General features: G+C 45.5%; 1 protein-coding gene across 1 annotated transcript in view; it reads right to left on the bottom strand.

The window, feature by feature from the left end:
• The window catches only part of TMEM123 (transmembrane protein 123), a 91,576-nt gene that overhangs the window by 72,827 nt on the left and 270 nt on the right, over positions 1-18,479 (bottom strand). Inside the window, exons 2-3 of the mRNA XM_081538045.1 lie at positions 15,917-16,054; positions 3,697-3,937 (exon numbers count right to left, since the gene is read on the bottom strand). Coding sequence (XP_081394171.1) covers positions 3,697-3,937; positions 15,917-16,054 — 379 coding nt within the window. The remainder of the gene's footprint in view (positions 1-3,696; positions 3,938-15,916; positions 16,055-18,479) is intronic.

Genomic DNA, 18,479 nt, shown 5'->3' with positions numbered 1-18,479 from the left:
CTTTACCATCTGAGCCACCGGGGAAGCCCATGAATACTGGAGTGGGTAGCCGATCCCTTTCTCCACGGGATCTTTCCCAACCAGGAATCGAACCAGGGTCTCCTGCCTTGCAGGCAGATTCTGGCCACCCAGCCAGTAAGTGGCAGATTCTCAGATATGAACCAGGCTGTTTGATTCCAAAGCGCGGACATGAGAGTGCCAGATGGAAGTCCTGATTTTCTACGATAAACCTGCTTCTGCTCCTATGTTCCCAGTTGTTGCATTGCTGGTTGCTCAAGCCTAACACCAGGAAGTTATCTTCTGATTCTTCCTTCTTCCTCACTCCACCATCCAATCCAGTAGCAATGATTTCAGTTCCACTCCCCAAGGAGATCTAGACTCTACCCACTTATCCCCATTACCCCATGTCTTCATCTTCTGCCCACATTACAAGAGCCTCCTGCTTCTCTCTCCCTGCTGTTATCACTCTTAGCACGAATGCTTTCCATTTTTCTTTTTTCTGGCTTGAGGAAGAAGGCCGAAACTGCCTTCTTTCTAAGCTCTTTCTAGTTTTAAGACCTCTTCACCTTTTTTCAAAAAATACTTATGAAGTACCTACTGTGTGCAAGCAATGAAATAAAGAATGTCTTGGATGATCTAAGTACAAGGAGGCGGATGATTTACGTGACAAAAAATGACCAAGTATTACATCAGAATATTACACTAAATGGAATTAAGTTAAGTTCATAAGGTGGCACAGGTTCATTAAAGATTAATTTCATCTCATAATGGGCTACCCATTATGGTGGCCTTTGAAGTCTGGCAATCACTTTAGACAGCATATTAAAAAGCAGAGACATTACTTTGCCAACATAGGTCCGTCTAGTCAAAGGTATGGTTTTTCCAGCAGTCCTGTACCTATGTGAGAATTGAACTATAAAGAAAGCTGAGCACCAAAAAATTTATGGTTTTGAACTTCAGTGTTGGAGAAGACTCTTGAGAGTCCCTTGGACTGCAAGGAGATCCAACCTGTCCATCCTAAAGGAAATCAATCCTGAATATTCATTGGAAGGACTGATGCAAAGCTGAAACTCCAGTACTTTGGCCAACTGATGCGAAGAACTGACTCACTGGAAAAGACCCTGATGCTGGGAAAGATCGATGGTGGGAGGATAAGGGGACGACAGAGAATGAGATGGTTGGATGGCATCACTGACTCGATGGACATGAGTTTGAGTAGGCTCCGGGACTTGGTGATGGACAGGGAGTCCTGGAATGCTGCAGTCTATGGGGTCACAAAGAGTCCTATACACTAAGCGACTGGACTGAACTAAACTGAACTGAATTACTTTAGAAAGTTCCTCTTATTTGGATTCCCCCTGCAGGCCAAGAACACTTTAGGGCTTGCCTAAGGTTTGACAGATGTAATCTAGAGAGTTAGAAATGGCCGTCTCTTAGCAACCTGTTTGAACTCTTGAATGCAGCATTTCTGAAGCCACCTTAACCCTTGGACTTTGCAGTTCATGGTCATTAAAGTCCCTCCTTTCCCCTATGCTTGTTTAAGGTGGGTTTCTGTCACTTGCCACTAACAGTCCTGAGTAACAGCCTTCCCCTCCCTTGTATCCTTCAGTGTACTACCACAATCTATCCTGTTCGCTGGCTTGGTAACTTGTTCATACTATCTCTCCTCCTTCAACGGAAAATATTTATGAAACTATGCTGCAGACTGAAGAAAATTTTAAAAGTAGAATTTCAGCAATGCTTTTTATCTTTTCCCACAATATTCTAGGCAATGACAGTACTGCTTGAAGAGTCAACATGACACAACGTAGCTTAGTAGAAAATGGCTGAAAGATGGATTCTGGCCTCTGAAATCAAACATGTATTTGTTTCACTTTGCACAAGTTAGGTAACTTCTAAGCCTCAGTTTCCTTATTTATGAAATGGGGATAATACTGTAAGGATCCAATGGGATGATGTACGGACCTCAATTAGCACAGAGTGAGGAGCTCAGGGAGTGAGATGAAAGTGTCTAGTAAAAATTAGTTACGGAACTCTAGTATGACAAAAATCACTGTACTTCATAATGACAGTTTAAACAGATTACAGACTACCTATAAACACTAGGACAACATTTACTTGCTCTTTTGAGATGTCCTTTATAGAACCTTACTTTAGTTTCAAGGTGACATTATAGTCTGGAGAAATGGATTCCCACTCACATTGGTTATACCAGTTCATGAAATCAAGGCTCTCACATAGTAGAGCATTCCAAATTTTTCAAATAGCATTAACATCTAGTGAGACATCATCAGGTAATAAAAAAGAACTGTCAAACAGTGAGTATTAAATTAGGGCAAAAAAATCTGTTATGAGGGTGAAAGAAAAGCAAGGACACTTTTTCTTTACTCAGTAATTCTTCAGAGAAACAATAAAAAGCTATACTTTCACAAAGTAACATAAAAAATGGACACCTACTGACATAAATATTGGTATAAAATTAGCACCAAGTTATACTCTTTCACTCTAGACAGTTCACTTTTACAAACACTTCATAATATTGAAAATATGATGGACATGCTTTTACTGATCATTCTTTCCTTAAATGATCTCAAAATGAGGTCTACAAAGCTAGTCTGACACATGTACAATTCAGCAAAGCAAACAAAAAAATTCCGCAAAACAAACGAAAATCGTTGTCTAATTCATCCAGATTATTCTAGCAAAAGTAGGCGCTGTGTCTGAACCATCTGGTTTTTCAAACTGCTGGATAAAACTAATGTAAAGCTAAATACACAGTGGATAGAATTTAAAAACCATGAAAAGCTTGGGTCTTTAAACTAACTTATCCTGGTTTACTGATCATTAACCAGTGATCTGACTTCTGTTAGAGTTGACAAAGAGAAAACAGAATTTACACAGGAAATCCCAGCTTTCGCCGCTTTATCGAAAAAGTCCCCAAAAGGCCAAGGGCCTCAAGGCACACCTCCCTTCCCCCAGAAGCGAAAGGTCAAACTCATTGTGTCCTGACTCCGCTGGCGGTGTCCTGAACTCCTAACATCCGCGCAGCTGTTTAAGGCGGCAGAGCCGGTGCTCCTCGGCCGGTGTTCACGGTACACGAGGGGCCAGGAGCAGCCATCCACAAGGGCGCGAGCATCACCTGCGCCCGGGAGGGCTGGCCGCACGGCCCCGAAGCTCCCAACCTGCCACATGAGCCCCAAAGTGCTAACTTTAAGCGTCTGGGGTCCTTAAGACTATATATACATAATTGGCTTGATTTTACACTAGGCGATGAGACGCCGGAAAACTCCTGAAAGGTTAGCAACTGGTAGACACGTCTGCTCAGGAATCGGTAGACATATTTTCCAGTCCCCCTAACCGTTTACAAAAGGAAGCCTGAAAGGAACTCCAAACTCCCCGAGAAACGTTAACTTCGGGGAAAGGCTGTAACAACCGCGCTGCAGGCCGGTCGTCGGTAGCGCAACAGGTGACTCGCCGCCCTCCGGTCGCGGTCGTGGCGCGCCCCGGAGCTATGGGGACGGCCAGACGCCCCTTCAGTCGGCGGCCCCGCGGGGCGCGAGGCCGCCCGGCCGCCCCCCGCCGCCCTCAGGCCCGCGCCCGGCCGCCGCGCGCTCGTCCCCACACTCGCACAACTTTCCGCGCGGCCTCAGCCCGCCGGGAGGCTCGCGGGACGGGGGCGGCCCCGCAGCCACTCACCCTCGGGGTCCGCGCTGTCCGTGAAGACCTTCAGCAGCGCCACCCCCAGCACGACCCCCAGGGCCAGCAACGTCAGGAAACCTCGCGCGCCGAGTCCCATTGTTCCGCGGCGGGATGCCGAGGCCTCGCGGGTCCTCACCGGGCGGCGACCGCACGGCTGAGAGCCTGCTCCCCTTCCCCTTCCGCCGCGCACGCCGCCCCTCCCGCCGCCTCCCCCCAACACCAAATCTGGCGCGTGAGCCTAGGCCACAGGGGGCGTCGTGTGCCAGCCCAGGCGGCGGGACGGGGCGGGGCCGAGGCGCGGGGGCGGGGCCGAGGCGCGGGGGCGGGGCCGAGGCGCGGGGGCGGGGCCGAGGCGCGGGGGCGGGGCCGAGGCGCGGGGCGGGGCCGAGGCGCGGGGGCGGGGCCGAGGCGCGGGGGCGGGGCCGAGGCGCGGGGGCGGGGGCGGGGCCGGGGCCGAGGCGGCGGGGCCGAGGAGGTGGCGGGGCCGAGGAGGTGGCGGGGCCGAGGAGGTGGCGGGGCCGAGGAGGTGGCGGGGCCGAGGAGGTGGCGGGGCCGAGGAGGTGGCGGGGCCGAGGAGGTGGCGGGGCCGAGGAGGCGGTGGGGCCGCGGCGGGGGCGGGGGCGGGGCCGGGACGAGGCGGCGGGGCCGGGGCGGGGACGAGGCGGCGGGGCGGGCCGGGGCTGAGGCGCCGGGGCCGGGGCCGGGGCCGGGGCCGGGGCCGGGGCCGGGGCCGGGGCCGGGGCCGGGGCCGGGGCCGGGGCCGGGCTTGCGATTGGGCGCGCGGGGCTCTCCTCGCCGCCTCCCGTTCCCGCGCGCGTCTGAGAACCCCAGAACGCTTCATCAGGTTCCTTTTTTTTTTTTTACCGGAAATGGCAGTTTCGTTTTTTTTGAAAAAAGCGAGCACCTGCTGCCTCTCCGGTTAGCGAGCGCGCCAGGCTTTGCTGGGCTCGGAAGGAAGTCTTTGAAGAGTAGTTTTCTGGTGGGGAGCAGGGGATGCTTGCGGCTTCAAATGAGAGGGAGAAGCCGTGGGCGAGGGGGGCATAACGGGAGATCCAGCAAAGAAGCTGGAGTAGATGGGGTTCCCTTTGAGGGGTCCGGGGCCGTCACAGGGTTTTTTTTGTTTGTTGTTTTTTTTCTGAGTGATCTAGCCTAAGATGCGGAGAAGGCAATGGCACCCCACTCCAGTACTCTCGCCTGGAAAATCCCATGGATGGAGAAGCCTGGTAGGCTGCAGTCCACGGGATCGCGAAGGGTCGGACACGACTGAGCGAATTCACTTTCACTTTTCACTTTCCTGCATTAAAGGAAATGGCAACCCACTCCAATGTTCTTGCCTGGAGAATCCCAGGGACGGCGGAGCCTGGTGGGCTGCCGTCTATGGGGTCGCACAGAGTCGGACACGACTGAAACGACTTAGCAGAAGCAGCAACCTAAGATGAGGCAGTGGGTGGAGAACTCGACAAATTCGTTTAAGTTTATACATAAAACATCCATGAGCTCTATAACCCAAATTATACCCCATCTTCTTTCACAGATTCCCTTCTTCTCTAGACAGCTTCCGTGCCTAAAGAGATTATTAAAGTGGACTCTGGGGCGGAGGTGGGGATGGTGGCAGGGGGACACGGAAGCATTGGTAGCTATTCAGAGGAAAGTATAGCCGGCAAGACCGAGTTTGCACAGGTCTAACCTAGTCCGTTCTCTCCTTGGAGAAGGCGTCTGCTGTCCCAGTTGGGATTGAATAACCTGTTTTGAATAGTTTTTGCCTAAGTGTCTCTTCAGCCCTTGGAGCCAGTGCTACTCACCTGTCTTGACTTGCAGTACTCCTAAAGTCTGCATTTTTTTTTTCTGCTAAGAACTCTGAAATAACCTGTAGTAACCCGTGGCTGATGCAAGAGAATGACAAAACTTGAGTCCTGATTTGGGTGGGAAACCCTCAGTTGAGAAGGATCCAGGGCACATAAGATCCAGCCACGCCCCAACTCCAACACTATAAATGTTGCAGATCTAAATGTTGTTGGTTCTTTTGGTACCTGACCCAGATTTCATGACATAAAGGCCTTGATATTGCAGTTAAAATCCCCAAAACATGTTATGAGAGATAGTATATTTTCTGATCTCAGGTTCAGTCTATCATTGTAGACATGACTTCTGTTTCTTTGCATTCATTGCTGAGGAAGGCTTTCTTATCTCTCCTTGCTATTCTCTGGATCTCAGCATTCAAATGGGTATATCTTTCCTTTTCTCCTTTGATTTTCACTTCTCTTCTTTTCACAGCTATTTGTAAGGCTTCCTCAGACAGCCATTTTTCTTTTTTGCATTTCTTTTTCTTGGGGATGGTCTTGATCCCTGTCTCCTGTGGAGTGTCACAAATCTCCGTCCATAGTTCATCAGGCACTCTGTCTGTCCGATCTAGTCCCTTAAATCTATTTCTCACTTCCACTGTATAATCATAAGGGATTTGATTTAGGTCATACCTGAATGGTCTAGTGGTTTTCCCCACTTTCTTCAATTTAAGTCTGAATTTGGCAAAAAGCAGTTCATGATCTGAGCCACAGTCAGCTTCTGGTCTTGTTTTCACTGACTGTATAGAGCTTCTCCATTTGGCTGCAAAGAATATAATCAATCTGATTTCAGTGTTATCCATCTGGTGATGTCCATGTGTAGAGTCTTCTCTTGTGTTGTTGGAAGAGGATGTTTTCTATGACCAGTGCGTTCTCTTGGCAAAACTCTATTAGTCTTTGCCCTGCTTCATTCTGTACTCCAAGGCCAAATTTGCCTGTTACTCCAGGTGTTTCTTGACGTCCTACTTTTGCATTCCAGTCCCCTATAATGAAAAGGACATCTTTTTTGGGTGTTAGTGCTAAAAGGTCTTGTAGGTCTTCATAAAACTGTTCAACTTCAGCTTCTTCAGCATTACTGGTTGGGGCATGGACTTGGATTACCGTGATATTAAATGGTTTGCCTTGGAAACGAACAGAGATCATTCTGTCATTACGAAGATTGCATCCAAGTACTGCATTCGAGGATCTTTTGTTGTTTATAATGGCTACTCCATTTCTTCTAAGGGATTCCTGCCCACAGTAGTAGATATAATGGTCATTTGAGTTAAATTCACCCATTCCAGTCCATCTTAGTTCGCTGATTCCTAAAATGTCAACGTTCACTCTTGCCATTTCCTCTTTGACCACTTTCAGTTTGCCTTGATTCATGGACCTAACAGTCCATGTTCCTATGCAATATTGCTCTTTACAGCATCAGACCTTGCTTCTATCATCAGTCACATCCACAGCTGGGTGTTGTTTTTGCTTTAGCTCTATCCCATCATTCTTTCTGGAATTATTTCTCCACTGATCTCCAGTAGCATATTGGGCACCTACCAACCTGGGGAGTTCATCTTTCAGTGACCTATCTTTTTGCCTTTTCATACTGTTCATGGGGTCTCAAAGCAAGAATAATGAAGTGGTTTGCCATTCCCTTCTCCAGTGGACCACATTCTGTCAGACCTCTCCACCATGACCCATCCATCTTGGGTGGCCCCACATGGCATGGCTTAGTTTCAATGAGTTAAACAAGGCTGTGGTCCGTGTGATCAGATTGGCTAGTTTTCTGTGATTGTGGTTTCAGTCTGTCTGCCCTCTGATTCCCTCTCTTAGCGCCTACTATCTTACTTAGGTTTCTCTTACCTTGGACGTGGGGTATCTCTTTACGGCTGCTCCAGCACAGTGGAGCTGCCGCTCCTTACCTTGGACTTGGAGAGGAAATAGAAAAAAAAAAAAAAAGGAGTAAAAGAAGTAGAGGAAAACAATAGAATGGGAAAGACTAGAGATCTCTTCAAGAAAATTAGAGATACCAAGGGAACATTTCATGCAAAGATGGGCTCAAAAGGACAGAAATTTTATGGACCTAACAGAAGCCGAAGATATTAAGAAGAGGTGGCAAGAATACACAGAAGAACTGTACAAAAAAGATTTTCACGACCCAGATAATCATGATGGTGTGATTACTCACACTCACCTAGAGCCAAACATCCTGGAATGTGAAGTCAAGTGGGCCTTAGGAAGCATCACTACGAACAAAGCTAGTGGAGGTGATGAAATTCCAGTTGAGCTCTTTCAAATCCTAAAAGATGATGCTGAGAAAGTGCTGCTCTCAATATGTCAGCAAATTTGGAAAATTCAACAGTGGCCACAGGACTGGAAAAGGTCAGTTTTCATTCCAATCCCAAAGAAAGGCAATGCCAACGAATGCTCAAACTACTGCACAATTTCACTCATCTCACACACTAGTAAAGTAATGCTCAAAATTCTCCAAGCCAGGCTAGAGCAATATGTGAACCGTAAACTTCCAGGTGTTCAAGATGGTTTTAGAAAAGTCAGAGGAACCAGAAATCAAATTGCTAACATCCGCTGGATCATTGAAAAAGCAAGCGAGTTCCAGAAAAACATCTATTTCTGCTTTATTGACTATGCCAAAGCCTTTGACTGTGTGGATCACAATAAACTGTGGAAAATTCTGAAAGAGATGGGAATACCAGACCACCTGACCTGTCTCTTGAGAAACCTGTATGCAGGTCAGGAAGCAACAGTTAGAACTGGACATGGAATGACAGACTGGTTCCAAATAGGGAAAGGAGTACGTCAAGGCTGTATATTGTCACCCTGCTTATTTAACTTCTATGCAGAGTACATCATGAGAAACGCTAGGCTGGAAGAAGCACAAGCTGGAATCAAGATTGCCAAGAGAAATATCAATAACCTCAGATATGCAGATGACACCACCCTTATGGCAGAAAGTGAAAAACTGAAGAGCCTCTTGATGAAATTGAAAGAGGAAAGTGAAAATGTTAGCTTAAAACTCAGCATTTTTGGCATCCGGTCCTGTCACTTCATGGCAAATAGATGGGGAAACAGTGGAAACAGTGGCTGAAGTTATTTTTCTGGGCTCCAAAATCACTGCAGATGATGATTGCAGCCATGAAATTAAAAGATGCTTACTCCTTGGAAGGATATTTATGACCAACCTAGATAGCATATTAAAAAGCAGAGACATTACTTTGTCAACAAAGGTCCGTCTAGTCAAAGCTATGGTTTTTCCAGTAGTCATGTATGGATGTGAGTGTTGGAATATAAAGAAAGCTGAGTGCCAAAGAATTGATGCTTTTGAACTGTGGTGTTGGAGAAGACTCTGGAGAGTCCCTTGGACTGCAAGGAGATCCAACCAGTCCATCCTAAAGGAGATCAGTCCTGGGTGTTCATTGGAAGGACTGATGTTGAAGCTGAAACTCCAATACTTTGGCCACCTGATGCGAAGGGCTGACTCATTTGAAAAGACCCCGATGCTGGGAAAGATTGTAGGCAGGAGGAGAAGGGAATGACAGAGGATGAGTTGGTTGGATGGCATCACCGACTCAATGAACATGGGTTTGGGTGGACTCCGGAAGTTGGTGATGGACAGGGAGGCCTGGCATGCTGCGGTTCATGGAGTTGCAAAGAGTCGGACATGACTGAGCAACTGAACTGACTGAACTGTAGACATGACTAGTCATAGAGATTAACTGGGGCAATCTGTTCTGAATTTACAGACTTTCATCTGTTGATTCAATCATATGTGCAAATACCAAAAGCAAGCACTGCAGATTTAGCTTTCCCTGGTGGTTCAGATAGTAAAGAATCTGCCTGCAATGTGGGAGACCCCGGTTCAGTCTCTGGGTGGGGAAGATCCTCTGGAGAAGGAAATGGCTACCCACTCCAGTATTCTTACCTGGAGAATTCCATGGACCGGGGAGTCTGGTGGGCTACGGTCCATGGGGTCGCAAAGAGACAGACATAACAGTGACTAGCACTGCCCCCATTTAATTGGGGAATCTGGTTTAGGAATGAGCCGTGCAGGTGTCTGCCTACCCCTTTATCCAAGCATTTCACAATCCGGGCTCAACCTGCCTTTCCAGCAGCTGATTCAGCTCCCCATGAACAAGGGATGCTCTCTGGTTCTTTGGCATTTGATAGAGTAGCTATAGAGGTGGCTGACTTTGTTGGCTGCCCTGGCAGCAACAACAGTTTCTCAAGGGTTGCAAGACTGGGTTCTAATGCAGAAGTGGCGTTGGCGGGGAGCTGCAATGGAGATGATTTCCTCACTGGTCTAGTTCTGCTGGTTTTGTGCATCATTTCTGGAGGCCTAACCTCTGTGATGATTCTCTTTACCCTCCAATAATTCTGAGAGCCATCCAGTATCTTCAACATGCTCCTTTTCTGCTGTCTCAACCAGAGTCAGCGTTTCTTTCTCACAACTAAGAAACCTGGCTTTATATGGTTGAGTATGTCCTTTTCCCTTGGGAAGCTACAATCTCCATTAGATGCCTTACCAGGTACTATTTAGTGCTTGCTGTGTGGTGGGCCGGGTCCTAACAGAACTTCCAGTATAGTGGCAAGACAGATATAGTGACAGTTCATTTCAGACACTCAGACATGTCCAACTCTTTGCAACCCCATGAACTGCAGCATGTCAGGCCTCCCTGTCCATCACCAACTTCCGGAGTCCACCCAAACCCATGTTCATTGAGTCGGTGATGCCATCCAACCAACTCACCCTCTGTCGTCCCCTTCTCCCCCTGCCTACAATCTTTCCCAGCATCAGGGTCTTTTCAAATGAGTCAGCCCTTCGCATCAGGTGGCCAAAGTATTGGAGTTTCAGCTTCAACATCAGTCCTTCCAATGAACACCCAGGACTGATCTCCTTTAGGATGGACTGGTTGGATCTCCTTGCAGTCCAAGGGACTCTCCAGAGTCTTCTCCAACACCACAGTTCAAAAGCATCAATTCTTTGGCACTCAGGTTTCTTTATAGTCCAACTCTCACATCCATACATGACTACTGGAAAAACCATAGCTTTGACTAGACAGACCTTTGTTGACAAAGTAATGTCTCTGCTTTTTAATATGCTATCTAGGTTGGTCATAAATTTCCTTCCAAGGAGTAAGTGTCTTTTAATTTCATGGCTGCAATCACTATCTGCAGTGATTTTGGAGCCCCCAGAAATAAAGTCAGCCACTGTTTCCACTGTTTCCCCATCTATTTGCCATGAAGTGATGGGACAAGATGCCATGATCTTAGTTTTCTGAATGTTGAGTTTTAAGCCAACTTTTTCACTCTCTGCCAACAAAGGTCCATCTAATCAAGGCTATGGTTTTTCCAGTGGTCATGTATGCATGTGAGAGTTGGACGGTGAAGAAAGCTGAGCACCTAAGAATTGATGCTTTTGAACTGTGGTGTTGGAGAAGACTCTTGAGAGTCCCTTGGACTGCAAGGAGATCCAATCAATCCATCCTAAAGGAGATCAGTCCTGGGTGTTCATTGGAAGGACTGATGTTGAAGCTGAAACTCCAATACTTTGGCCACCTCATGTGAAGGGTTGACTCATTGGAAAAGACCCTAATGCTGGGAAGGATTGGGGGCAGGAGGAGAAGGGGATGACAAAGATGAGATGGTTGGATGGCATCACCGACTTGATGGACATGGGTTTGGGTAAACTCCGGGAGTTGGTGATGGACAGGGAGGCCTGGCTTTCTGCGATTCATGGGGTCGCAAAGAGTTGGACACGACTGAGCGACTGAAGTGAACTGAACTGAACTTTCACTTTCATCAAGAGGCTGTTTCGTTCTTCACTTTCTGCCATAACGGTGGTGTCATCTGCATATCCGAGGTTATTGATATTTCTCCTGGCAATCTTGATTCCAGCTTGTGCTTCTACTCTGCATATAAGTTAAATAAGCAGGGTGACAATATAAAGCCTTGATGTTCTCCTTTCCCTATTTGGAACCATGTCCAGTTCTAACTGTTGCTTCTTTACCTGCATACAGATTTTTCAAGAGGCAGGTCAGGTAGTCTGGTATTCCCATCTCTTGGAGAATTTTCCACAGTTTGTTGTGATCCACACAGTTAAAGGCTTTGGCATAGTCAATAAAGCAGAAATAGATGTTTTTCTGGAACTCGCTTGCTTTTTTGATGATCCAGCAGATGTTAGTGATTTGATCTCTGGTTCCCCTGCCTTTTCTAAGTAGTGACAGTTACAGCCTAGTAACTAAGAGAATGTGATTAGAGGCTATGATGGGATAATGGAAAAGCACACACTGGAGCCAGGGTCTGCATCTTTATATTTGTACCTGAGGGTTAACACACTCCTGTCACATAGGAGGCATTCGGCTCCCATTCGTGGGATGAATTGCAGATAGAGATAAACAGAGCCGCCGAGCTCTGGTCCTCTTCTCCCTCAACTGTGTCCTTTTCAAAAAACCGTCCTGTGTTCCCCATGTGTCTGTGTCTTTGATTTAAGATCACGTAGGGGTGCACCAGAGATTGGAGCTACCATTTATTCTTTCACTCCATCAGAAAATATTCGAAAGCTTACTACACACATGACATGTACCAGACCCTGTGCTAGGTGTGAGGAAATAGCAGTGAATAATCGTGATCTACCTGTCACATAAACTGTTAGACCCAGTAAGTGGTTTCAGAGTGAGCTAATTTCTGGATAGGAATGACAGAAACTGCTTCTATTATGACTATATGAAAGTTGCTGAGAGTTCATGTTTTCCCACTGAAACTTAGGTATATCCCACACTAAATTTTTATTTGTAAAAACAAAGAGGTGAGAGAGGAAGTCTCCTCTGTTTTGATGTCCACAGATGACTATTACTTTCTACCTATGTATAAATCAATCTGTTGAGAAAGCCATACTTGCATGAAGAACAAATCAGAATCTGCCTGACTTTAAGAAAGAATGAGAGGTAACTGCAAATAAGGCAAGGCAGTGGAAGGATTTAACACAAGAATGTAAGCTGGCCTGAGGCTGTTTCCCTGATTCTGCCTATTTCCTGTCGACTTCCATTTTAGCAGACTGACAACATGTTAGAAACTGTGATCAAGTCTTCACAATGAAAGCTGATTTTGGGGGTCTCTTCCCTCTTTTGTACCCCTTCCTTTCCCTATATATTAGCGCCCCTCTTTTTGTCACACCTCCTTCTTCCCTCTCCTTTTAGTTTTATCTTTGTGTTTTTCCCCTTCAGAGTACAAACTGCAGCTAGAGTGTGAATCTGTTCAATTAATCCAAACAAACCAAAATAAAAACTCTTACTGGTATCTTGTGTTTGATGCTATATAGGATTCTAAGATTAAGACAAGAGTAAAAGTAAAAATTGTTGCCGTTCAATCACTCAGTTGTGTCCGACTCTTTGCAACCATGGACTGCAGTGCGCCAGGCTTCCCTGTCTTTCATCATCTCCTGGTGTTTGCTCAACCCATGTCCATTGAGTCGATCATGCTATCCGATCATCTCATCTTCTGTCGTCCCCTTCTCCTCCTGCCCCCAGTCTTTCCCAGCATCAGGGTTTTTCCACTGAATTGGCTCTTCGCATCAGGTGGCCAAAATATTGGAACTTCACCTTCAGCGTCAGTTCTTCCAAAAAATATTTAAAAGTAAAAATAAAGCAAAACAAAACAAAACCCAAATGTACAAATAATGGTAAAGAAAAACAAAGAAAGACCAATGAACTCCTACTGGATTTTCCTTTTGAAACCAGGAAGTCAGAGAAGGAAGTTCTTAGTGGATTAAAGGTTTTAAGGACTGACTTCTCAAAAAGGAATTGGAGGGACTTCCCTAGTGGTCCAGTGGCCAAGACTCTGAGCTCCTAATGCAGGGGGCCTGGGTTCAACCAGTGAACTAGATCCCATAGGCAGTAGCTAAGACCCAGTTCCCCACAGCCTCCCACCAAAGGGGAAAAAAAAGAAAAGGAATTGGAGAGCTGTGTCTGAATCTGAAGGATTTGGTTGGCAGAGTGGTGGTGATGGAGACTGTTCAGCAGGGATGTGAGCAGGATTATGTTGTGTGAGGCAGTAGGAAGGTGAGGTCTGAGTTCAGAGACTTCAGGTGGTGGGCACCAGAAAGTTCCATGAGCGCTTCCAGTGTTAGTCCCGGGTTGTTTATCAGCTCCTGCTTTGCCTCTTTCTGCTTCTTCTCTATAGGAAGTGATAGGAATTGGCAGACTTTCCTGTTTAAAGTCACTGCCACGTATCCCATTCTTTGGTGTTTTTATTTCTTCAAACCTTCATATGGAGTTAGTTACCTAAATCCCCAGGCCATTCTACAGTAAGGGTTAATGATGATGGAGAATTTGAAGTAGATAAAATAGCTGTTGTGAGGAAGTTAAAAGAAAAATCAGATGTAAAGTTCTTAGACTCTTAACTCTTGCTCAGAGTTTCCTCTCCCATCAGGAAATGGGAGAGTAAGGCTTACCATTCATTCATTCAACAAAAGTTTGAGCAATTGAAAACACACAACATATATTCAAGAAACAACTAGAAAAGTGTCATGCTGACAAAACACAACATTGTGATGGAGAACAACTGGGTGGTTACTTTAGAATAAATAGGTAAGTCCTCTCTAAGTAGCTAAAAGTTCAACTGAGTCCTTAAATGAGATGGACGGATGGCATCACCAACTTGATGGACATGACTTAGAGTAAACTTCGGGAGTTGGTGATGGACAGGGAGGTCTGGTGTGCTGCAGTCCATGGGGTCACAAAGAGTCAGACACGACTGAGTGACTGAACTGAGCTGAACTGAGTCCTTAAAAAGAGCCATGTGAAAACCAGGGGGAAGTACATTTTAGACAAGCTTGGTGTGTTGGGGGAACAGAAAGCAAGCAAGTGTGGCTAAAGCAAAGAGACGTACGATGAGGCTTGGGGCTCTTCAGGTGTGAGTAGTTGGGTGTTGATTTAAATATGATGGAAAACCAATAAAGAGTTGGCAGTAGCATGTTATGGTTTATATTTTTATAAATGATGTCAGCTGCTATAGAGACAAGCAAGAGTAGAAACAGGAAGTTCAGTTAGGAGGCTGTTGCACGGTGCCTTGAACGAGGATAGAAACGGTGAAAATGGAAGAACTGAATGCGTTGGGGATGTGGGTTGAGTGTGGAGTCAATTGGATGTTTTGTTTGAGGGAAAGAGAAACTAAGGCAGAATCCTAGTTTTGTGGCTTCAGAACTGAATGAGTGGTAGCTCCATATCCCTTGTCCTGGAATATTCAGTCCCACTTTCTGAACTTGGTCCTACTGTTCTCCTGTCCTTTGAAGTCTTATAGCAAACTCCATCAAGAATGCATGCAGAGATAGCTGGGGAGAACAAAAAGTTTCAGTGATTATCTGTCGGTACCTGTTGACTCATGTCAAGTAGTGTTGGGTATTACCTAAGTTTGCTCTCGCTCGGCAAGAGTGCACTTTGGGTATTACTGGACTGGAGGAAGAGATCAAATAAGAATTATGGCTAAATAGATGTCACGGTTGTTTGGAGGACCATATCATAGTGCTGGGGAAAGAAAGCAAAGACTCCAACAAAAGACTCCTTCATACGAGCAATCCCCAATCTTTTTGGCATCAAGCACCAGTTTTGTGAAAGACAGTTTTCCACGAAAGGTGGGGAGGTGAATGTTGGTTTGGGGGTAATTCAAACTCAGTAGGGTTCACTCCTATGAGAATCTAACACTGATCTCATGGGAGGCGGGACTCAGGCAGTAATGCGAGTACCGAGCTATGGGGAGTGGCTGTAAACACGGATGAAGCTTCCCACAGTCGCTTGCTGCTCACCTCTTTCTGAGCCACCTAGTTCCTAACAGGCCATGGACTGGCATTGGTTGGGAACCCATGCTCTATACCAATATAGAAGAGAGAATGTAATTTTACTATTGAGTAAGAATTATCAGTGATAACATGCATATCAGATGTCACAAAAGTGAATACAAAGTTTGGAGAGATTTGCACACAGGTATATACAGAAAGTAGAAAAGAGAAAAATGAAAACTTATATCTGAGAGTCAAGATGATATACCTTGTAATTATCTTATTATACTCATGAGAGACCTCTGAGCTAATTCCAGAGGAATGTTTGCAGTTTTAAGGGCCAGAAGTCCTGTGACTGTTTTGTAAGACCAAAAGATCAGACCCTACTTTTCAGGCCTATCATATACCTTCAAGGTGACATCCTAAAAAGGAGAGGGTGAGTTGGTAGTGACCTCCTTTATCAAAGAAAATTTCATCATTTTACCTTTACAACTTGCCACATATTTTTCCAAAGAACTTTCATGTAGTCCACCCCAAATAAATAATATGTGAGAATTTCATCATGTGATGAGAATAAAAGAAAAGACAGGACATTATGAACACTTACGGTTTCTCCTACCTTCTCTGCTTCTTTGTCCCCCGGTCCTAACTTCTGGGTCTCCTTCCGAGAGAGGGGCTGAGTGTGCAGCTGCCTTCCTGAGCTTCCCTGATACAAAATCAGAGCCTGAGGAGAGAGGGGGCTGAGCTGAAGAAATAAGAGTAAGAAAAAGAAATAAGAGAACACCAAAATGATATAAATGGCTGCAATTTTTGGCTGAAAGAAAGAAGAAATCAAAGTTAAAGGGGAAGAAAAGCGAAACCAAGAACCACAGGGGATGAAGTTGAGAGAGAATTTTGGGTGACGATTTTGAGACGGGGGCTTTCAGTCAGCCATGGACTTGAGATGTACTGGAGTGGAAAGAATGGGGCAAAGGAGGTTTTAAGAAGTGTTATTATGGGTTACAAGTTGAATTTCCTATAGTATTCAAGTAGTGGAAGTAAAGATTCAGATGACTTTTATTTTAAATCAATTATTTTTTTGTTTATGGGCTGTGCTGGGTTTTCATTGCTGCATAAGCTTTTCTGTAGTTGCCGTGAGTGGGGGCCACTCTCTAGTTCAGTACATTCTCACTGTGGTGGCTTCTCTTGTTGCTGGAGAATGAGTTCTAGGGCATGTGGGCTTCAGGAGTCATGGTGTGAGGGCTCAAGTAGTTGCAGTTGCTGGGCTCCAGAATACAGGCTCACTAGTTGTGGCACATGGGCTTAGTTGCTCTGAGACATGTGGGATCTTCCCATTCCAGGGATCGAACCTGTGTCTCTTGCATTGGCAGGCAGATTTTTCACCACTGAGCCACCAGGGAAGCCTCCCAGATGACTTTAAATTATCTTTGATTATTGAACCAAAGGTCACAGAATGTGAAGCCCTGACAAGACTAGGTCCTGCAGGTCCTGGGTTAGATTACCCTTAATGGAGAGTCTGAGGAGAGTTAACTTTGCAGATGGTCTGAAATCGGTAATGCTCATCCAGAAATTCTTTGCTGAGGACCTACTGTGTGTGTAGCACTCTACATGGCATGGAGGAAGAAACAAAATATCATAATGTGTGGCCATGTCCTTGGAGCTTTTACATTTAGATAAATGACACATTTCTGTGTGGACAGGTGAGTAAGAACACGCCACCTAAAGGAGTGTCATAAGGCAGTGAGGGCCATGACTTGGTAGGAAGGGTGCTTTTCTAAACCTTGAAATCTTCATTTATCCTTATTCTGTTTTTTAAGCTTGCTTCCCAAATTTTAATAATTTTCTTAAGCTTTAAGGTTCTATGATTTCAACCATATATACCAAACAAAAACACCATATTTAGGGGGGAAAGCCTGGAAAAAAGTACTAAAAAGTTAATAGTTATTTTTCTGGCTCTCTAGGTAACTCAGCAAGGGCCACAGGACTGGAAAAGGTCAGTTTTCATTCCAATCCCAAAGTATGTTCAAACTGCCATACAGTTGTGCTCATTTCACATGCTAGCAAGGTTATACTCATAATCCTTCAAGCTAGGCTTCAGCAGTACATGAATCAAGAAATTCCAGATATACAAGCTGGGTTTACAAAAGGCAGAGAAATTAGAGATCAAATTGCCAACATTTGTTGAATCATGGAGAAAGCAAGGGAATTCCAAACATATCTATATATCTATGTATCTATATCTCTATATATATACACACTTCTGCTTCATTGACTAAGTGAAAGCCTTTGACTGGGTGGATGACAACAAACTGTGGAAAATTCATAAAGAGATGGGAATACCATCTTATTTGTCTCTTGAGAAAGCTATATTCAGGTCAAGAAGCAACAGTCACAACCAGAAATGAAACAACTGATACAAAAATATTTCTATGATTATTCTATAGTTAGGTATCAGGCTAAAGACAAGTATGACTTTATCCCCTCTCAGAGCTTAGACCTGAAGAAAAGAACAAAACAAAATTCTCTCCATATGGAGAGGAAAATCCAGAACTGAATTCAAATTCTTTCCTCCAATATTGTTGTCGTTTCTTCATATATATCTACTGATCTGTTTCCAGGGGCCCACTCTTTGTGTAGAGCCTGATCATCTGAGTTAAATCCTAGCGGAGTTAACCTTTAAAAGAGAGCTGTACTAGGACTCAAGATACTTGCTTTCTCTTGTGGGCTTGTTACCAAAACACAAGCCTGTGTGCCGGAGGACAGTGAGGCCAAACAGTACCAAAAACACTGGAGTTTAGGACAGAGAAAGGCTTATTGAAGACTGTGTAAGGAGATGGGTGGCTCATGCCTTAAAAACCTCAAACTCCCCAAAAGCTCTCAGCAAAGCTCTTTTACAGAAAACGCGAGGGAGGGGCATTTAGTTGTGGCAAACAAACTTCTTGGTGTCAGTTCCTTTTTTATTGAGGTCAGGTCATGGTCAGGTAAGAGTGTTTCTGTACATCTCCACCAAATAAAAGTTATTCTCTGCTCTGATGAGAAAGGGCAAGGTCCCAAGGCACACCTTTCACCCTCTAAGGGGTGAGCCCTGGCTGAAGAGGCAGAGCTCAGTTGGCAGCTCCCTAGGGGCCAGGTCCCCAGAGCTTGCCCAGCTGTCATTGTTGAAGGAGTCA

The sequence above is a fragment of the Giraffa tippelskirchi genome, chromosome 11, assembly GCF_054371585.1.
Source record: "Giraffa tippelskirchi isolate mGirTip1 chromosome 11, T2T-mGirTip1v1.2.pri, whole genome shotgun sequence".
Lineage (NCBI taxonomy): Eukaryota > Metazoa > Chordata > Mammalia > Artiodactyla > Giraffidae > Giraffa > Giraffa tippelskirchi.
Note: the sequence above shows the minus strand (reverse complement) of the source record. Positions and strands in the feature narration are given on the sequence as shown.